The sequence below is a fragment of the Cynocephalus volans genome, chromosome 13 (genome assembly GCF_027409185.1).
Source record: "Cynocephalus volans isolate mCynVol1 chromosome 13, mCynVol1.pri, whole genome shotgun sequence".
In the NCBI taxonomy this organism is placed as follows: Eukaryota; Metazoa; Chordata; class Mammalia; order Dermoptera; family Cynocephalidae; genus Cynocephalus; species Cynocephalus volans.
The window spans coordinates 11806344-11824254 of record NC_084472.1 but is presented as its reverse complement, the minus strand read 5'-3'; the positions used below and the strand labels follow the sequence as shown (position 1 = coordinate 11824254).

General features: G+C 35.2%; 1 protein-coding gene and 1 pseudogene across 4 annotated transcripts in view; one reads left to right on the top strand and one right to left on the bottom strand.

Annotated features, from left to right (window-relative positions):
• Positions 1 to 17911, bottom strand: part of SMCHD1 (structural maintenance of chromosomes flexible hinge domain containing 1) — a 155612-nt gene that overhangs the window by 72526 nt on the left and 65175 nt on the right. For all 4 annotated transcript variants that reach the window (XM_063077158.1, XM_063077157.1, XM_063077159.1 and 1 more), the window contains 5 exons: positions 13363 to 13459; positions 10293 to 10365; positions 6065 to 6204; positions 5303 to 5437; positions 3028 to 3255 (listed from right to left, as the gene is read on the bottom strand). In XM_063077158.1, the coding sequence (XP_062933228.1) occupies positions 3028 to 3255; positions 5303 to 5437; positions 6065 to 6204; positions 10293 to 10365; positions 13363 to 13459 (673 nt within the window). The remainder of the gene's footprint in view (positions 1 to 3027; positions 3256 to 5302; positions 5438 to 6064; positions 6205 to 10292; positions 10366 to 13362; positions 13460 to 17911) is intronic.
• Positions 11390 to 11878, top strand: LOC134361828 (uncharacterized protein C9orf85 homolog; annotated as a pseudogene).

The window sequence follows — 17911 nt, the reverse complement described above, 5'->3', positions numbered from 1 at the left end:
AAAAGTATCTTTTTGTCTTTGCTGTTAATGTTGCCATATCTTTCAGTACAAAAATATAAAAATTCTGAAGTCATTAATTTAGAGCTTTGCTACAAGTTTATCACTGTGGTTATTATAGTTTAAAAATAACATAGATGTGATCAATTCTGAAAAGCAATATTCAATTGTTTTGTGAAAAGAATCTTATTTATGGGGGCTTTGAATGAGATCTAGGTGGACCCTTGTTCAGCAAGGTGAGAAAAAAGTTATATCCACCTCTCTGGCCATGTTTTGGGTCCTTAATCTCCTCTTGGGTCCCTACTGGCTTACCTTAATTTTACATTCCTTGCATCCCATATTTTAATTTGTTAGGTAATCCATACTTTTTCAGGTTTATTACCCTAGTCTAATCTACTTTTTTTTTTTTTGTCGTTTTTTCGTGACCGGCACTCAGCCAGTGAGTGCACCGGTCAGTCCTATATAGGATCCGAACCCGCAGCGGGAGCGTGGCCGCGCTGCCAGCGCAGCACTCTACCAAGTGCGCCACGGGCTCGGCCCTAGTCTAATCTACTTTTAAACTTCCAAGCCTTTCTATTTTTAGCTCAACATTTTCTCTGCTTTTAGCTTTCTATAGTTGTGATTTTTAAATCACTGATTCTAATATAGTTTCCTAGTTTATGCTGCTCTAACGTTTTTAGTCACCTTTTAATCTTTTTAAACTATTTTTATCCTCTGTTCTTCCTTACTGAAGTTTTCACGTTATAATGAAAGAAGCAAACAGGAGTTACTCAAAAAATGTAAAGGTTTTCTTCCCTCATCCAAGCTGTGCTTACTGCTCTATATGGATTCCCAGCTCAGTTCACGCTGACTTTCCTCAATCTTGGCTTACCTTTCTAAACACCACAAAACCTCTGTAAAGACTGTACCTTTAATTTAAGAAACAGTAGCATTCACTGCCTTTTACTGCCAATAAAGAGGTGCATATTTAATAATCTTTGGTACACAAGAAACAGATAACTTCTATATTCAAGGCAAAATGCTTCAAATGCAAGCAATAAGCTTAGAAAATGGCAAAGAGAAGATTATGTGCAGGAAGTGGCTCTCTGGTTTTTTCTTAGCCTTGATAAGAAACCAGGAAGTGGAGGCATTATTGTGAGAAAGCAAGGAAGAAGTTCAGAAGCCACTCACATTCAAATCTGCTGATAAAGATAAAAATAGCTTGCCTCCCTTCCAAGAAGGATCAGGATTCTTTCTCTTTGAATCCTCCCTTCCCTCATTATGGAGGGGAAAAAAAATAAACTGGCTGGAATAAGCATTATTCCAAATAAGATTTTTAAAATAAAGTCAGTTGAAACCCTGCTAAATAATCCTTTTAAACTACCACATCCTGTAATTTGGAAACTCAGGACGGGTACAGAGTCTAACAGTGCAAAGGAGTGATTCCTACATCATGTCGCACAATGGCAACTCTCCAAAAATTTAGTTAACTGGGACCCCTTACATAATGGTCCACTAATGTTTGCTCTTCAGACACAGGAGGATGTTAATCTTTAACTGCCATAAAGAAACCTGGAGTTTCAGAAAATTATTTTCCCGTCTCCAAGATTGAAGAGATTTATCTCTACTGATATCAAGGAAAAAAAACTAGTCAGTTCTGCTATAATGCTTGGTTTAAAAATGCAAATTTCTTCCAATGCGATTAATATGTACATTAGGGAACAATTTAAGCATAAAACAAATTTCACTTTTGCTTAAGCACAATTTCATCCACGAAAAAACTAGGTGAACACAGAAAACTATACCCAGCTGAACTAAACCATGTGGGAACACACAAAATGACGCACCTCAAACACCCACCAGTCGCCAAAATTGACAGTGTTACGAGCCACACATCCACATCCAGTGTTACAAATTTCCACTCTATTTCAGATGAGTTCTCCTTCCACCACTTCACAGTAACTCACAAGCTACAACCCTTCCGACAACTTCCACAAGCAAATTGCCATTTTACATACTTCTTAACCATTTAACATGTATTACTATTACTGATTTTTCCACTTTTGTTAGGCTCCCATCTTTTTAAAAAATAGGTTACTGATGATATTTGAGCATTATGCCTCTAATTTCCATTTTCTCCATAAGCCCTATGATCTTTATTGCATGATTTTGGGCAGTGCAGTGATTTTTAGGAATGCAAGTGTCTCCTTAGGGCAAAACTGACTGGACTTTGAGGAAGCAAGCACAGACTGTCCACTATTCTTTGAATCAACCATAAGGGGAATGTTACAGAGCTGTCTACTTTATGTGATAAGAATCTAACGGTTTTGACTTGGTTCCTTGTTCAGTGAAATGTTAAGTTTCAACATGGAGATTCAGTCTTATCAAGGTGCAAATGTTACATTTAGAGGAAAACAGGTTGATGAGGACCAACAAAACCGTTCTGTAAGGATCATACTGTTAGAGAGTGGTATACCAATTTCTAATGGCCAGATTAGGGCTCTGTAGTTAATATTGTTTCGCTGTTTACCTTTAACAGATCTTTTGTTTAGTGCCTTCAGAACAGCTACAGGTTTACTGTTTGCTAATGACCTTGATTGTGACTGCAGAAAAGTATACAACTGGGCCGAGCCGTGGCGCACTCGGGAGAGTGCGGCAATGGGAGCGCGGCGATGCTCCCGCCACGGGTTCGGATCCTATATAGGAATGGCCGGTGCACTCACTGGCTGAGTGCTGGTCACGAAAAAGACAAAAAAAGAAAAAAGAAAAAAGAGAAAAAGAAAAGTATACAACTAAACAAAATGCCAAAAACTGAAAATTTCGGTAAAGTGTCAAAATCATTTTTCTAAGTATAAACTTGTCACACATGAATCATCCACATTTCAATATAGTCCACAAAAAGAAATCTTATTTAGCCTAGAATTTTAAACGATATTATTTTTCTGCGAAAGCTTTTTCTTAGAGGCTACACATAAAACTTCTTGTTCAGAGTCTTCTAAACATAAAATGAAAAAAATTCTTGCAAATAACCAATCTGTTTGAGACACTTACTTTAATTTTTTCTGCTAAAGCTGATGTTACATTGATTTCTCTTTCTCCTTCATCGTACATTTGAAAAATAAGATTATGCATAATATCGCCTGCTATCCAGTTAACCTCATCCTGATGTTTGATCTGGATTGCCTTTTGTCCTTCTATACTGAATATCTGTAGTCTTGCAACATGACTACTGGGCAGCAACTTAATAGTCTTCTCCACAGGTGCCACATCTTTACAACTCTAGGAAGAAAGGAAAACACAAATATACACTGAGTGCCATCTGTACTGAAAACTTTTTTTTTTTTTTAACTTTAATGGTGAATCTTCTGCGCTGCTGAAGAATTTAGTTTCAGTATGGAAGAGCATCTTACATATTATTACATTCACAGGTTTTGTCATTAAAAGGGAATTGTAATATTAATAATTCTACATTTTATACCATCAAGTTATAAATGACAGACATTACATTCTTAAAACCAAAAACAAGTATATTTGGACTAAAAGGATTCCCTTCCCTTTATTTCAGAATTTATTTAAAAGGATTGCAAACTTGTGAAATTTTAACCATGTCACAGATTTGGTAACTAGAACTTATTTATAAGAATAAAGATGTAAGGAAAAAAGAACTTTCCATAAAATTGGAGATAAACAGCTGCCATAAAATACAATATTTAATAATAATTGGTTGCACTGAAGCTTTCAGTGTTTTTTCAAGTCATAACACACTGGGCTAAGTGAACAAGGTTGCTTATAGGCACAGAAGGGCTCTAGATTAAGCAGGTTAATATATTGGCATATCTACAATTTATTATTGGCACACCAGGGTTCCACAGATTAGTGAAGAGCTGGATCATGGTACATAAATTGATTTTAGGCACATGAAATTAAAACATTATATCATTACGTCATAATCTAGCTATAGTTCATTCCACAGCATACACTAGATTTAAAATAAGCTTAATCCAAAAATTCAGTTACAATCTTACGTAATTCATGTCTCCTTCTTAATCCAGTTGTAGCCATTCCTATGAAAGCCCATCCACATGACTGATGATATGTTTAAAATTCCTACCTCACAGAATATCAGGCAAATAACCCGTCCTCTATTATAAGAATATCTTATTTGCTTGACTACTTAAACTCAGAGTTATTGCCTTTGGATAACATTTGTAACTACATATTATAGAATATACATTGGTATTTAACTGACCTGGATTATTGGTCTTTTGCTTGTTCCTGCTCTGTAGCATTTACATAATTCTTAGTGCTTTTACTATGCTCTAAGTCCAGATTCCTCACTAATTCAAAGTCCTATACTTTTTGAACTTATGCAAGATACTATGCTCAAAAATATGTTGCCCACATTATTGTACAAAAGAAATGCATAATAAACATTTAAGATTATCAAATATAACCAGCTTGACAAGAACTTTACTAAAGCCAAGAGTCACCTCATTCTAATTAAAAGAATAAAAGCCATCTTTTAACCTTTTGAAGCTCAAGATATATTAATAATTGACGTACAATTAGTAGGAAAGTATGAGCTAATCAACTTATTAGGTTATCCATCACTTATCATATTATTAAGAAATCACATTTAAGTATCTTACTTAAGTATCTGTTATCCCATTCAGCAGTCAGAGATCAACTGCCCTCCTCCATGTTGGCTTCACCACCAACCATGATGCATAAAAACTATCCTACTGGCACATTACATAGAAATCCCTTTATGTGAAAATACTGGTAAAAAAACTATGTATTTATAAAAAATAACATGCAAATTAAAGGTTTATATGTCCCCTTCAGTGGTGATTTAAGTGGGAATACTTACTTAACTTTCTAAGAAACAAATGGGAACAACAAAAAAATAACAAAATAAAATGATGCATTTTATTTTATTATTATTATTTTTTGGCATCTGACCAGTGAGGGGATCCAAACCCTAGACCCTGGTGTTATAACACCGTGTTCTAACCAACTGAGTTAACTGGCCAGCCCTAATGATGTATTTTTAAATAAGGAAAAAAAAAAAAAATTAAGGGAAATGTTAATCAATAATAGCTATAGATATTGTAAAAGGTTTGATCAAGAAAATTACTAAAATTTGATACAAAATTTTAACCTAGTCATTATACCATTTCATGTTGCCTTTTCTTCCCTTTGGCTAAAAGAACAGCAAATACCTCATTTTTAAAAGGCAAACAACTTCACATAACACTATAAAACTGTTAAAGACTTTATATATGAAGACTCAATATAATATCAATGAGTAACAGTAACAACTTACAGGGATTTCAATTCTTGCTTTAAGCATCTGGTCTTTTTTAATATTCTGAACTTGAATTGCAGATCCTGTTAAAATACTCGTTCCAGAACTACTGCAATCCACGACGTAGACTGGAAGGTTTGGAGCACCTAAAAACTATTTCAAGAATGAAAATAATTGATGATGCCAATCAAATGTAACTGATTATTCAATAATTTTTCAAATTTTCAAATAATTTACTACAGCTACTACAAATTTACTCTGGCTACAAATTGGAAAATTCTAAATAGAACTCACTAAAATTCTAGAGAATTTCTCAGTGAAAAGAGTAATTTTCTCTAATGCTAAACAAAATGTATCTGTTTTGGAAGGAAAACCACCTTCCTCAATCACTATTATTTTCTTTTTACTTTACTTAATTGGATTTTCCTTTTCTTTTCTCGGTCTTTTACCCACTTTCATCCATTCCCAATCCTGAAGGATATTTCTATCATCGTATTAATAAATAAGATAATTCATCTGAAATAAGAGAGATGGAAGCAAGGGAGAAGAGAGAAGGAAATTTTCATACATAAATTTCTTAATGAAACTGGGGCATAGCTGGTATCTTTATTGGTTTAGGGATGCTGATAATTATTGGCAATGAGAGATCCCACAAATTTCTCCATGAAATAATCATTAAAAAATCAGATGTATGGCTTATTATAAAGTAGCTAAAAGACATAGTCACTGCCATTTATTACCATGGGACTCAAAATAAAATAAATATTCTTATACGCTTACCTTACAATGAACAATCAATTTTGGTTGTGCTGTTATGTTGTCTGATTCATCTAAAACTTCCACCTGAAATGGAAAAGCTGTTCCATTTTCTATAACTAAAATTTCAGAATCAGGTTTCACTTTCAATCGATGAGGGGGACCTAGCAGGGAATTATATAATACATATTCAGATTTCAAAGACTGAAGTACTGAAATATCAAAAGAAAAAAACCTCAACACTTAAAAGATTTAATATTTTATAAATAATGCCAAGCAAAAGCAATATCCACATTTATTCATTTCTATCCCCAAAATGTATAGATTCTATATGAGTTGTCGCAACTGTATAGATGTCTAAGCTTAGTTTTATACTATAAGCTACGACATATTGATAACTCATGCTAGAAATCACCTAAACATGTAAAACCTTAAAAAGAGTAATAAAAGTTTTTTGAACTATTTTTTTAATTTATTAAACTTTAACTTTACATAATGACTGATTTCTCTGGCATAGGTAACTACATGCCTGTTTCAGGCATTCAAAGGATCAGATCATGTAATGACATAACCAGAAAATGTACTTATATATTGCCCATTACCTTTGATGTCATAAGCAAGTTACACCACAAGTTTCCTCTAAGATTAATAAAAGAGGATTTATACTTATGCAGTATGCCAATCTGATTTGCTCCATAAACACTGACATCTTATAACATTCAACTTGTGCTAAATACTGCTAACTCAAGCAAAGACAATTACTGAAAACATTTTATTTTGTAATATTAGTTAATAGTTATTATTTATTATATTCCAGGCACTGTGGTAAGTTTTAATTAAGCACTATTCTCATATAAACCTTACAATAATCTTAATGAAGAAGGTACTATTATTATCCCCATTTTATATGTAAGGAAACTGAGATCCAGATAGATTAAGTATTTTGTCCAGGTTACAAGGCTAGTAAGTGGCAGACTCCAGTTAAAATCGTTTGTAACTTGAAACTCCTTGACTTCTATCACTATACTACTTTACCATTTTCACTCTCGAATTCCAAAAAACATGTCAGAACTATCTATTACTAAAAATATTACTACTGAAAAATCCATACTTTTTAGCCAATTTCTAAAATAATTTTTTTTCTTATACTTCTACCAAAGTGCCAATGTTTGCTTATCAATTCATGATTGAGGGAAAACTCAAACGACTTGAATTTGTAAAAGCAAACAGCTAATGTATGTTTCTTTTTGCTTAAAACCAGTACAAAAAGTCAAATATGGACAAAGATACGATCATGGTATTAATACCAGAGCTAAAGCTTACATGGTGTATTAGTCCATTTTGTGTTGCTATAACAGAAATACCTGAGACTGGGTAATTTACAAAGAACAGAGGTTTATTTGGCTTACGATTCTGGGACAGTTGCATCTGGCACGGGCCTCAGACTGCTTCTACTCATGGCTGAAAGTGGCAGGCAGCTGGCGGGTATGAGCAGATTACACAGTGAGAGGTAGCAAGAGAGAGGAAGCAAGAGAGAGAGAGAGGAGGTGCCAGGGTCTTTTAAACAACAAGCTCTCTGGGAACTAATAGAGTGAGAACTCACTCATTAATCCTTCCTCCCCCAGGGAGAGCATGAATCCATTCATGAGAGATCCATCCCCATGACTCAATCAGTTTCCAACACTGCCACAATGGAGATCAAACTTCCACATGAGTTTTGGAGGAGACAACACATCCAAACTCCGTCATTCTGCCCGTTGTCCCCCAAAACTCATGTTCCTCTCAAATACAAAATACAATCATTCCATACCAACAGTCCCAAAAGTCTTAGCTTGTTCCAGCACCAATTTAAAAGTCCAAAGTCCAAAGTCTCCTCTGAGACCAAAAGCAAAAGGCCTTCCAGCTGTGAACCTGTAAAAGTCAAAACCAAATTTATCTACTGTCAAGAAACAATGGTGGAACAGACATTGGGTATACATTCCCATTCCAAAAAAGAGGAATTGGCCAGAAGAAAGGAGAAACAAGCCCCAAACAAGTCCGAAACCCAGCAGGGCAGACATTAAGTCTTAAAGTTCCACAATAATATTCTTTATTCCAAGTCCTGCATCCTGGGCACAATGGGGCATCTGGGCCCCCAAAGCATCAGGCAGCCCAACGCCCACAGCTCTGCCAGGCACAGCACAGTGGGCCATGCTGGTGCCTGCAGCTTTTCCAGGCCTGCGTTGCACATTACCAGTGGCCCTGCAGTTCTCGGGTTCTGGCAGCAACCCCACTGCCTTGGCTCTACTGGACATTTCCTTGGTGGGGGCTCCCTGTGGAGGCTTTGACCCCCCTTTCCTGCTCAGCACTGCTCTAGCAGATGGCCTCTACGGTGGCTCTGCCACTGTGGCAGGTCTCTGCCTGGGTCCCCAGGCTTTTCCATAAATCCTCTGGAATCTGGGAGGAGGATGCCATGCCTCCACTGCTCTCACGTTCTGCCAGCCTGCAGACTTAACACAACGTGGAGGCCACCGAGGTTTCAGGCTTCTACTCTCCAGGGCTGCTGCATGAACCACACTGGGGCCGCTCCAGCTGGAGCAGATGGGATGCAGGGAGCGGTTCCCGAGGGAAGCTGCGCCCCAGGTCTGTCCTCCAGGACAACTCAGCCCTTCTAGGCCTCAGGGCCTGTGACGGGTGGGGCACCCTTCCAGACTTCTCAAATGCCTTTAAGGCATTTTTCTCATTGTCCTGGTTTTTAGCATCTGGCTGCCTCACTGCCAAGTTAATGTCTTTAGCAGAAAGTTTATCTGCTTCATCCATGCATTTTTCTCCTGCTCTCTGCTTCGCTACCACACGGCCAGACTGCAAATTTTCCAAATCTTTACGCTATGCTTCCCTTTTAAATTCTGGCTTTACATCATGCCTTTGCCACCATAACTCAGAGAAGTCTGTTAAAAGCAACCATGCAGCTTCCTGATGATGGAGTTTGGATGTGTTGTCTCCTCCAAAACTCATGTGGAAGCTTGATCCCCAATGTGGCAGTGTTATAAACTGATTGAGTCACGGGGGTGGATCCCTCATGAATGGATTAATGCTCTTCCTGGGGGAGGGAGGATTAATGAGTGAGTTCTCATTCTATTGTTCCCTCGAGAGCTCATTGTTTAAAAAGACCCTGGCACCTCCTCTCCTCTCATTTCCTCTCCTTTCCCCCCCTCCCCTCCCCTCCTCTCTCTCTCTCCCTCTCTCTTCCTCTCGCCATGTGATCTCCTTGTACCTGCCGGCTACCTGCCACTTTTCGCCATGAGTAGAAGCAGCCTGAGGCCCGTGCCAGATGCAACTGTTCCAGAATCGTAAGCCAAATAAACCTCTGTTCTTTATAAATTACCCAGTCTCAGGTAATTCTGTTATAGCAACACAAAACATGGCAAACACTGTACAGATATGGGCAGTTCTCACTTTGCCCAGTACTGTGTTAATGAAAATTCATGCATATTGAAACTGTGTCCTCCATTCAGTACTACAAACTGTGCAAAGGAAAGATTACCTCTATTAATTCATTTAATCCTTACAACAACCATATGAGAGCAAATATTATCTCATCTTATGCATGAGGAAACTGAGGCATAGAACAAGTTTACCTAGATTCAAACTCAGAAGGGCTGATTCCAGAACATACTCTTTGAATCTCTACAACAAACTGCTTCTCAAATAAGCCAGCATTTTCCATCAATGAGTAACTTAAATGCAACTTCATTTCCCTAAATTAAGTCATTATCAGACTAACAATGACATCAGAAATTTTTCTTCTTAAATTATGAAAAAGTTATATCAACCAAAAGTAAAGAACAGACCCAGTTCTAATATAAGCTTCATAATTACATCCCTAGGAACAGTTCCCTAACACATTTTCAATATTCAAATTTTTCTCCCAAGAGTTTTTAGAACTTCACTAACTTCTTCCTACATGTGTTACTTTTTAAAAATTGGATCATTTCTATCAGTACTATGTTTGACATTCAAATATATTTTCAAGAGCTGGCCTGTTAGCCCAGTTGGTTTAGAGTGCAGTGTTTTAACACCAAGGTCATGGGTTTGTATCCCCATACCAGTAAGATGCCAAAACAAATGAAACAAAAAAAAACCAAAAACATATTTTCCAGATTTATACCATTACCAACCCTGCCAAAAATGCCAACTTCATAGGTATCACTATACTTTATAAGAATATTATTTATAAGGTAAATATTAGGAATAATTCTTAAAATAATATTACCAGGTAGTAATCTAATTTTCAAAATTTGTGAGTCTTCTTTTAAACCCGGCAGAATAACCTTCAGATTATAATTCTGTTAAAAAAAAAAAAAAATTGTGAAAATTAAACTCAAATCCTAAACATATAAGTAGTCTGCCATCTCAATTCTAATTTATTTTTTGCTTTTCATTTTCATGCCATTATAGAAATCTACCCATCAATTTTATATTTACTAAAATTATCATATATATGTATATGAGATTAAGAGGAAAAAAACTAACTAATACTGCTTCCTTATAAACAAGGTTGAAGATCTCTTCAAACTCAAAAGGCATACTCTCTGAATAATGATCAGAATCGTGATGGGTATTATAAAAAATATGAAATAATAAGGTAGAAAAAACCAAAAATCTCAAAATTTTAAATGCAATGTAGTATTCTGGATTGGATCCTGGAACAGAAAAATAACATTAGCTGGAGACATTTGAATAAAGTCCATGGTTTTGTTAATAGTATTGTGTCAACTTCTTAGTTTGGATAAACATATGAGGTTCTATAAGATGTTAATAGAGAAACTTTATATGTCATCTTGCTGTACTATCTTTGAATTCCTCTAAATCTATTTTTTTTTAAGTTTTTAAAATCTAGACATCTTTTCAGTAAGTTTATCTTAGTGAAGTCAAATTTGCCATGAATTACAAGTTCCTTTTCAAGAAAAATCTCAATTTAGAAAGAGGTATAGCACTTAATCTTTAATTTGATTTTATTATACAAAGCAGTGTATAGTACTTGGACAAATTCACATGCTCTATTTTAAACACCATATTCATAGAAAAAAATTTAAGTATATATTGAAGGTAATGATATAGTGGGGAGAAAAAGTAGCTTATTATTTAGGCATAATGTCCCCTTTAGTCATTTAAGTCTCTTAGCTGTTTTACAGACCTAAATGAAAAATTACCTTATCAGAGTTTATATCTTTATCTTCCCTAACTGTATTCCTCAAACACGTCCCTTTATCTAAATAGTAAAGCAATATGTTTAAAGATGTGAGCTGGTCGACATCGTGGGGGTAGTTCTGGTCTTCCCTGCGTCTTTTTCCCTACACTCAGCTGAAGATGGTTGAGGTTTCGGCAACAAGCTCCCAGAAAAGGAACATGACTCATTCCAGGCCTCAGAAGCACCAAAATACATTTAGCTTCAAAAGTAACAAGTTTGCTAAGAGTGTTCAGACCAAGTAAATTAATGAAAAACTTCATGCTGGAGTATGCCAGTGCTGTAAAGAAGTTCTTGAATAGTGTATAAAATAGAGCAAATACAAACCATTATCAAAACCTAAAAACTGTGTTAAATGTTTACAAAAGACGAGGATTCTTATTACATACTATGTGAATAATGTGTCTATGAACTTGAAGTCTGTGCAAATGCAGAAAGAAATAAGATACTGTCATTTCATTTAATAAAGAAACAGCAAAGACAGGAACATCTAAAATAATCTAAAATCCAACCATAGAAGCAGCTGTGGAAGAAATGAAGAAGAAAGCGATGAGGATTTTGATCTTGGTATTGACTTAGGTGACACAGAAGATAACAATCAAGTGGAATAATATATCTATATTAAAAGTCAGTTTGAGAATGTGAAATTTGAACAACTTTTGACCTTGAGGATTTCACCAAAAATACAGTGAAATGCTAATGATATTAGAAAAGGCTACAGGCAAAATTTGTACAAGAACAATATAAACTGTGTAAGAAATCTAGATAATTATAAAACTTTCATCCAGTTTTCTAATAACAAATTTTTAAGTTGCACATGCTAGTATATCTGTCGAAATGGGTATTAGGGTATCATACTGCACTTCATGGGAATTATTGAGAAGAATGCTTTACCTGGTATCAAACTAGACAAGATTCAGAATTGATGGTTGTATAAGAATTATCTCATGTAAAAATAAGATGACATTATTACACTGATAGCCTCAAAAATTGGTCCTTGGTTTTTTGACAGATTGATCTCAAATAAATGACCCACAAAGCAAAGGTCCCCTACTTATGTTAGTTTTGTTTTTTTAAAAAAATAATAATGTTCATACAAGTGTATAGCAATTTTTCATTGAAAGTATTTTCATATACCTCATCACACTGTTTTTACATTTTTTCTCTTGTGAAATATACATACAGAAAAAAAGCACATAATTTATAATGCATAGTTTAATAAATAATTATAAAGGAAAGTTTATACATTTACACTCAGGTGAAGAAATAGCCAGTACCAGAAGCCTGCCACAAGAATCTTCCTCATCACAAGTTCATCCTTGTTCCCAGAGTTGGCACTATCCTAAATTTTGATAATTATTTTCCTTATCATTTTACTAATATTTTTACTCCTAAACAATACAAATTAGCTTTGTCTGATTTTTGAACTCTTTCCTATCTTTTTATTTTGAAAAATCTCATATCTACAGAAAAGTAGCCAAACAGCACAATGAGCCTTTAGGTACTCTTCATCTAGATTCCCAATTACTGTAAACATTTTGCATCTTCTTTATGTCTCAACAGATGGATATAAAGTACACATATATTTTATTTCCTGAACCATTTGAAAATAAGTGGCAAGCACTGGTTTAGAACTTTCTATGAATAGACATACCATGCAGGTTATTTGACATATCTTGTTTTCACTGTTATAACATTTCAGATTAAAAAAAAAGATGTGAGCTAAAGTTTCTCAGATTTCTAATTGCCTTTTTGTTCTAAGAAAAATACTGAAAAATGAATGGAAAAGAGAGAAAAAAACAACGTAGTACTGCATAACTGTGTTAGAAAAATGGCTGTGAATGTGAAAAACTTGGAATAGAGATGATGGAGTGAGCTGAAAAATATTTAATTCAATAAATGTTTAACAACAGTACTGAATGTGCCAATTTTTCTTACAGATGTAACTGGTATATCAGGTGACATGTTGCTGATTAATTCCTAAAAAACCAATGACTGTCATCTTGTTTACAAAAATAGGTCATTCCACTTTAAATAAATTTCTAATTCCATTAAATACTTAACAGGTATTATAACATTTATGTATAATGCTTACCTTGCCTTGACAAGAATTTACAGGGCCCTTAACAGTAACACCTTGAATTACACAATTTGGTCCTTTGGTTATTTCTTCATAATGTAAAGATAAACCACTGAAAAAAATAAATTATTTTTTAACTTCCCTTCCATTACCTACAAGCAAAGCTACAAATGAATTTTGTTTTCTCATGTGCCACTGACATATTCAATTCATTTTTCTAATAAGTATTTTTAAATAGGAAGAAATAACTAAACAGAAGCAAATTCCTACAAATATCTTTTCCAAAAAAAAAAAAATGATTCAACAAGTATTGATAAGTGATACCAATGGGCTAAACACTGAAAATGATACAACAGATATACTGGAAAATTAAAACTGCATATATTGAATTAGTGAAGATACAAGGTAGGACATAATCCAATGCTAGACCATGTACACAAGCCTAAGAAAAGGAAATAATCAAACTGGCCAGATTTAAGGATGTTCTCAGCCTTTGCCATGGATTCTTTCAAATCTTTTGCCCAATGGGATTTTAGAGAATTTTTAGCATCTATTATTAAATTAAATGGCAATTTCAGATAAAGTGTTTACCAGTATTTTCTTTTATTTATTATTAGAGGCAAACATAAAGGGTAGAAAGGAAGAAGAGACATAAAGACAATAAAATTTATCTGCTAGAAAACAGGATAGACAAATGGCAAATGACTTAGCTGTCCCAAGAAAACTGATCCTAAAACAGCAACAGAAAACAGCTGGAAACCAATCAGAATACCCCAGGTACCACCCAGAATTGGTGGTACCAAGAGTCTCTAGAGTGAAGGGTTAAAAGGGAAAGGTTAAAAAAAAAATTGATGCAAGTTTAAATCCCAGATTTCCCCCCTCTGCCTCTGGTAGGTGACTGGAAGATGATTCTCTGAAAAGGTTAAAACAGAAGATCTCTGTTAAACAGAAGTGGTTGACAGTGGGCATCCTTGTGTGGTTCCTGCTTTTATGGGAAAAGCCTTCAGTTTTTCCCCATTCAGAATGATACTGGTGGTGGGCTTGTTATACATGGCTTTTACTGTGTTGAGATACTTTCCTTCTATATGTAATTTGTTGAGACTTTACCATGAAAGGATGTTGAATTATGTCAAATGCTTTTCAGCATCTATTGAGATAATCATACAGTTTTTGTCCTTGAGTTTATTGATGTGATGTATCACGTTAATTGACTTTCGTATGTTGAATCACCCTTGCATCCCTGGAATGAATTCCACTTAATCATGGTGTATATTTTTTTTGACGTGTTGCTGTATTCTGAATGCTAATATTTTGTTGAGGATTTTTGTACTATGTTGATCAAAGACATTGGCCTGTAATTTTCTTTTTTTGTTGTGTCTTTATCTGTTTTTGGTATCAGAGTTATGCTGGCCTCATAGAATGAGTTTGGGAGAATGGCTTCTGTTTCAATTTTCTGGAATAGTTTCAGGAGAATTGGTATTAATTCCTCTTTAAAGTACTGGGAGAATTCAGCTGTAAAGCCATCCCACCTGGGCTTTTCTTTGCTGGAAAATTGTTGATTACCGCTTCAATTTCGTTGCTTGTTATTGGTCTGTTCAGGTTTTCTATCTCTTATTGGTTCAGTCTGGGTAGTTTGTATGTGTCTAGAAACTTATCCATATCTTCCAGGTTTTCACATTTGTTCTCATACAGTTGTTTATAATAGTCTCTAATGATGCTTTGTATTTCCGTGGTATCAGTTGTAATGTCTCCTTTTTCATTTCTGATTTTTGTTACTTGGGTCTTCTCTCTTCTTTTTCTTTTTTAACCTAACTAATGGTTTGTCTATTTTATTTATCTTCTTGAAAAACCAACTTTTTGTTTTGTTGATCTTTTCTATCATTTTTTGGATCTCTATTTCATTTATTCTGCTCTGATCTTAATTATTTCTTTCTGTCTTCTATCTTTAGAATTGGATTGTTGTTGTTTTTCAAGTTCTTTGAGGCATACTGTTAGGTCATTTATTTGAAGTCTTTCCATTCTTTTGATGTAAGCGTTTATTGTAATAAATTTGCCTCTTAGTACTGCTTTTGCAGTATCCCACAGGCTTCAGTATGATATATCTTTATTTTCATTAGTTTTTAACATAGTACTGGAGGTACTAGCCAGAGCAATCAGGCAAGAGAAAGAAATAAAGGGCATCCAGATTGGAAAAGAAGTCAAACTGTCCCTATTTGCTGATGACATGATACTATATACGGGAAAACCTAAAGACTCTATCAAAAAAACTCCTAGAGCTCGTTAATAATTTCAGTAATGTTGCAGGATACAAAGTAAACGACCCAAAATCAGCTGGATTTATATTCTCCAATAATGAGCTAACAGAAAGAGAAATCAAGAAAGTAAGCCCATTTACAACAGTCACAAAAAGAATAAAATACCTAGCAGTCAATTACCAAGGAGGTGAAATATCTCTATGAGAACTACAAACAACTATTGAAAGAAATTAAAGAAGGCACAAAATGATGGAAAGACATTCCATGCTCTTGGATTGGAAGAATTAACCATTGCGAAAATGTCTGTACTATGCAAAGCAATCTACAGATTCAATGCAATCCCCATCAAAATACCAATGACATTCTTCACAGAAATGGAAAAAAAAAAATCTCAACATTCATATGGAACAACAAAAGACCTCGAATAGCCAAAGCAATCCTGAACAAAAAACATAAAGCTGGAGGCATAACACTACTGGTTGACAAATTATACTACAAAGCTACAGTAACCAAAACAGCATGGTACTGGCATAAAAATAGACACTCAGACCGGTGGAGCAGAATAGAGAATCCAGAAATCACCCCTCAGGCTTACAGCCATCCAATATTTGACAGAGGGATCAAAAACATACACTGGGGAAAAAAAGACTGCCTCTTCAATAAATGGTGCTAGAAAACCTTGGATATCCATATGTAGAAGAATGAAACTAAACATGCACCTTTCACCATATACTAAAATGGATTCAACTCAAAATGGATTAAAGACTTAAGTATATGACCTGAAACTGTAAAATTACTAAGGGAAAATATAGGTGAAACATTTCAGCAACTGGGTCTGGGCACAGACTTTATGAACATGAGCCTGAAAGCACAAGCAACAAAAGAAAAAATAAACAAATATACAAGGAACTCAATTATACAGTGAAAAAAACAAATAACCCAATTAAAAAATGGACAAAGGAACTGAATAGACATTTTTCAAAGGAAAACATACAAATAGCCAACAGGCACATGAAAAAATGCTCAACATTACTAGTCATCAAGGAAATGCAAATTAAAACCACACTGAGATATCATCTCGCCCCAGTTAGTCTGGCTATAATCAAAAAGAATGAGAATAACAAATGCTGACAAGGATACAAAGAGAAGGGAATGCTCCTACACTGTTGGTGGGACTGTAAATTAGTACAACCACTATGGAAAACAGTATGGAGGTTTCTCAAACAACTACAGATAGATCCTCCATATGATCCAGCAATCCCATTTCTGGGTATATACCCAGAGGAATGGAAATCATCCTGTTGAAGGGATACCTGCACTCCCATGTTCATCGCAGCTCTGTTCACAATAGCCAAGATATGGAACCAACCTAAATGTCCATCGCGATAGATGATTGGATAAGGAAACTGTGATATATATATACACCATGGACAACTACTCTGCTGTAAAAAAGAATGAAATTCTCTCATTTGCAAAAACATGGATGAGCTTGGAGAAACCTCTGTTGAGTGGAATAAGCAAAGCACAGAGGGATAAATACCATATGTACTCTCTCATAAGTGAGAGCTAAGAGATAAAGAAGAAAGGAAAGAAAGACCACAGTGGTGTGTGGACTTGCAGAGGGAGAGAACATACCTAGGGATACAAAGTGGAGTGGGTAAAGGGGGATGGGGATGGAGGTCAGGGATAATTGGGTGGGGGACACGGGGTATAATCACAATTTGTGGTAATGAACATGCTTCCAGTATGGATCTGGCCATCACATCTTAGGCATGAATGGTGACAATTTGCTTTGTACCCCAGGAATATTCATAACCAATAAAAACAAAACATTAAAAAAAAAAAGTTAAAAAAAAAAATCTCTGAACCATGGGCAGCAGATAAGTTGAAAGAGTAAAATACTAAAAAGAATAGAAGGGGTAACCCTAAATGAATGCATATGGATACTGAGACCTCCCCATCCCCTTTTCCCACCCTAGCCTTTTTCCTTGACTGGCCAGGAGCCAAACTAGTCCCACCTCCAGGCAAAAGATTGAAGATTCTTCTTTGAGGAAACTGTCCAACCCAAGAAAAAAGACCTGAAGATATCAACAACATGATTTATCCCCCAAAAAGTGCTCCAGACAGATCATCCTACAGTGGACCTTACAGTCAATAGCCTGTCTCTACAATCTCCCATCTGCACTTTAGTTCTCTACTCATTTATAAACAGATGACCAATGATTACCAGATATCTGAAGAAAAGAGACTAAGAACAAACTTGGAGACAACAGAGACTATCTGTGTCTGTAAAATAAAGCTGTAAAAAA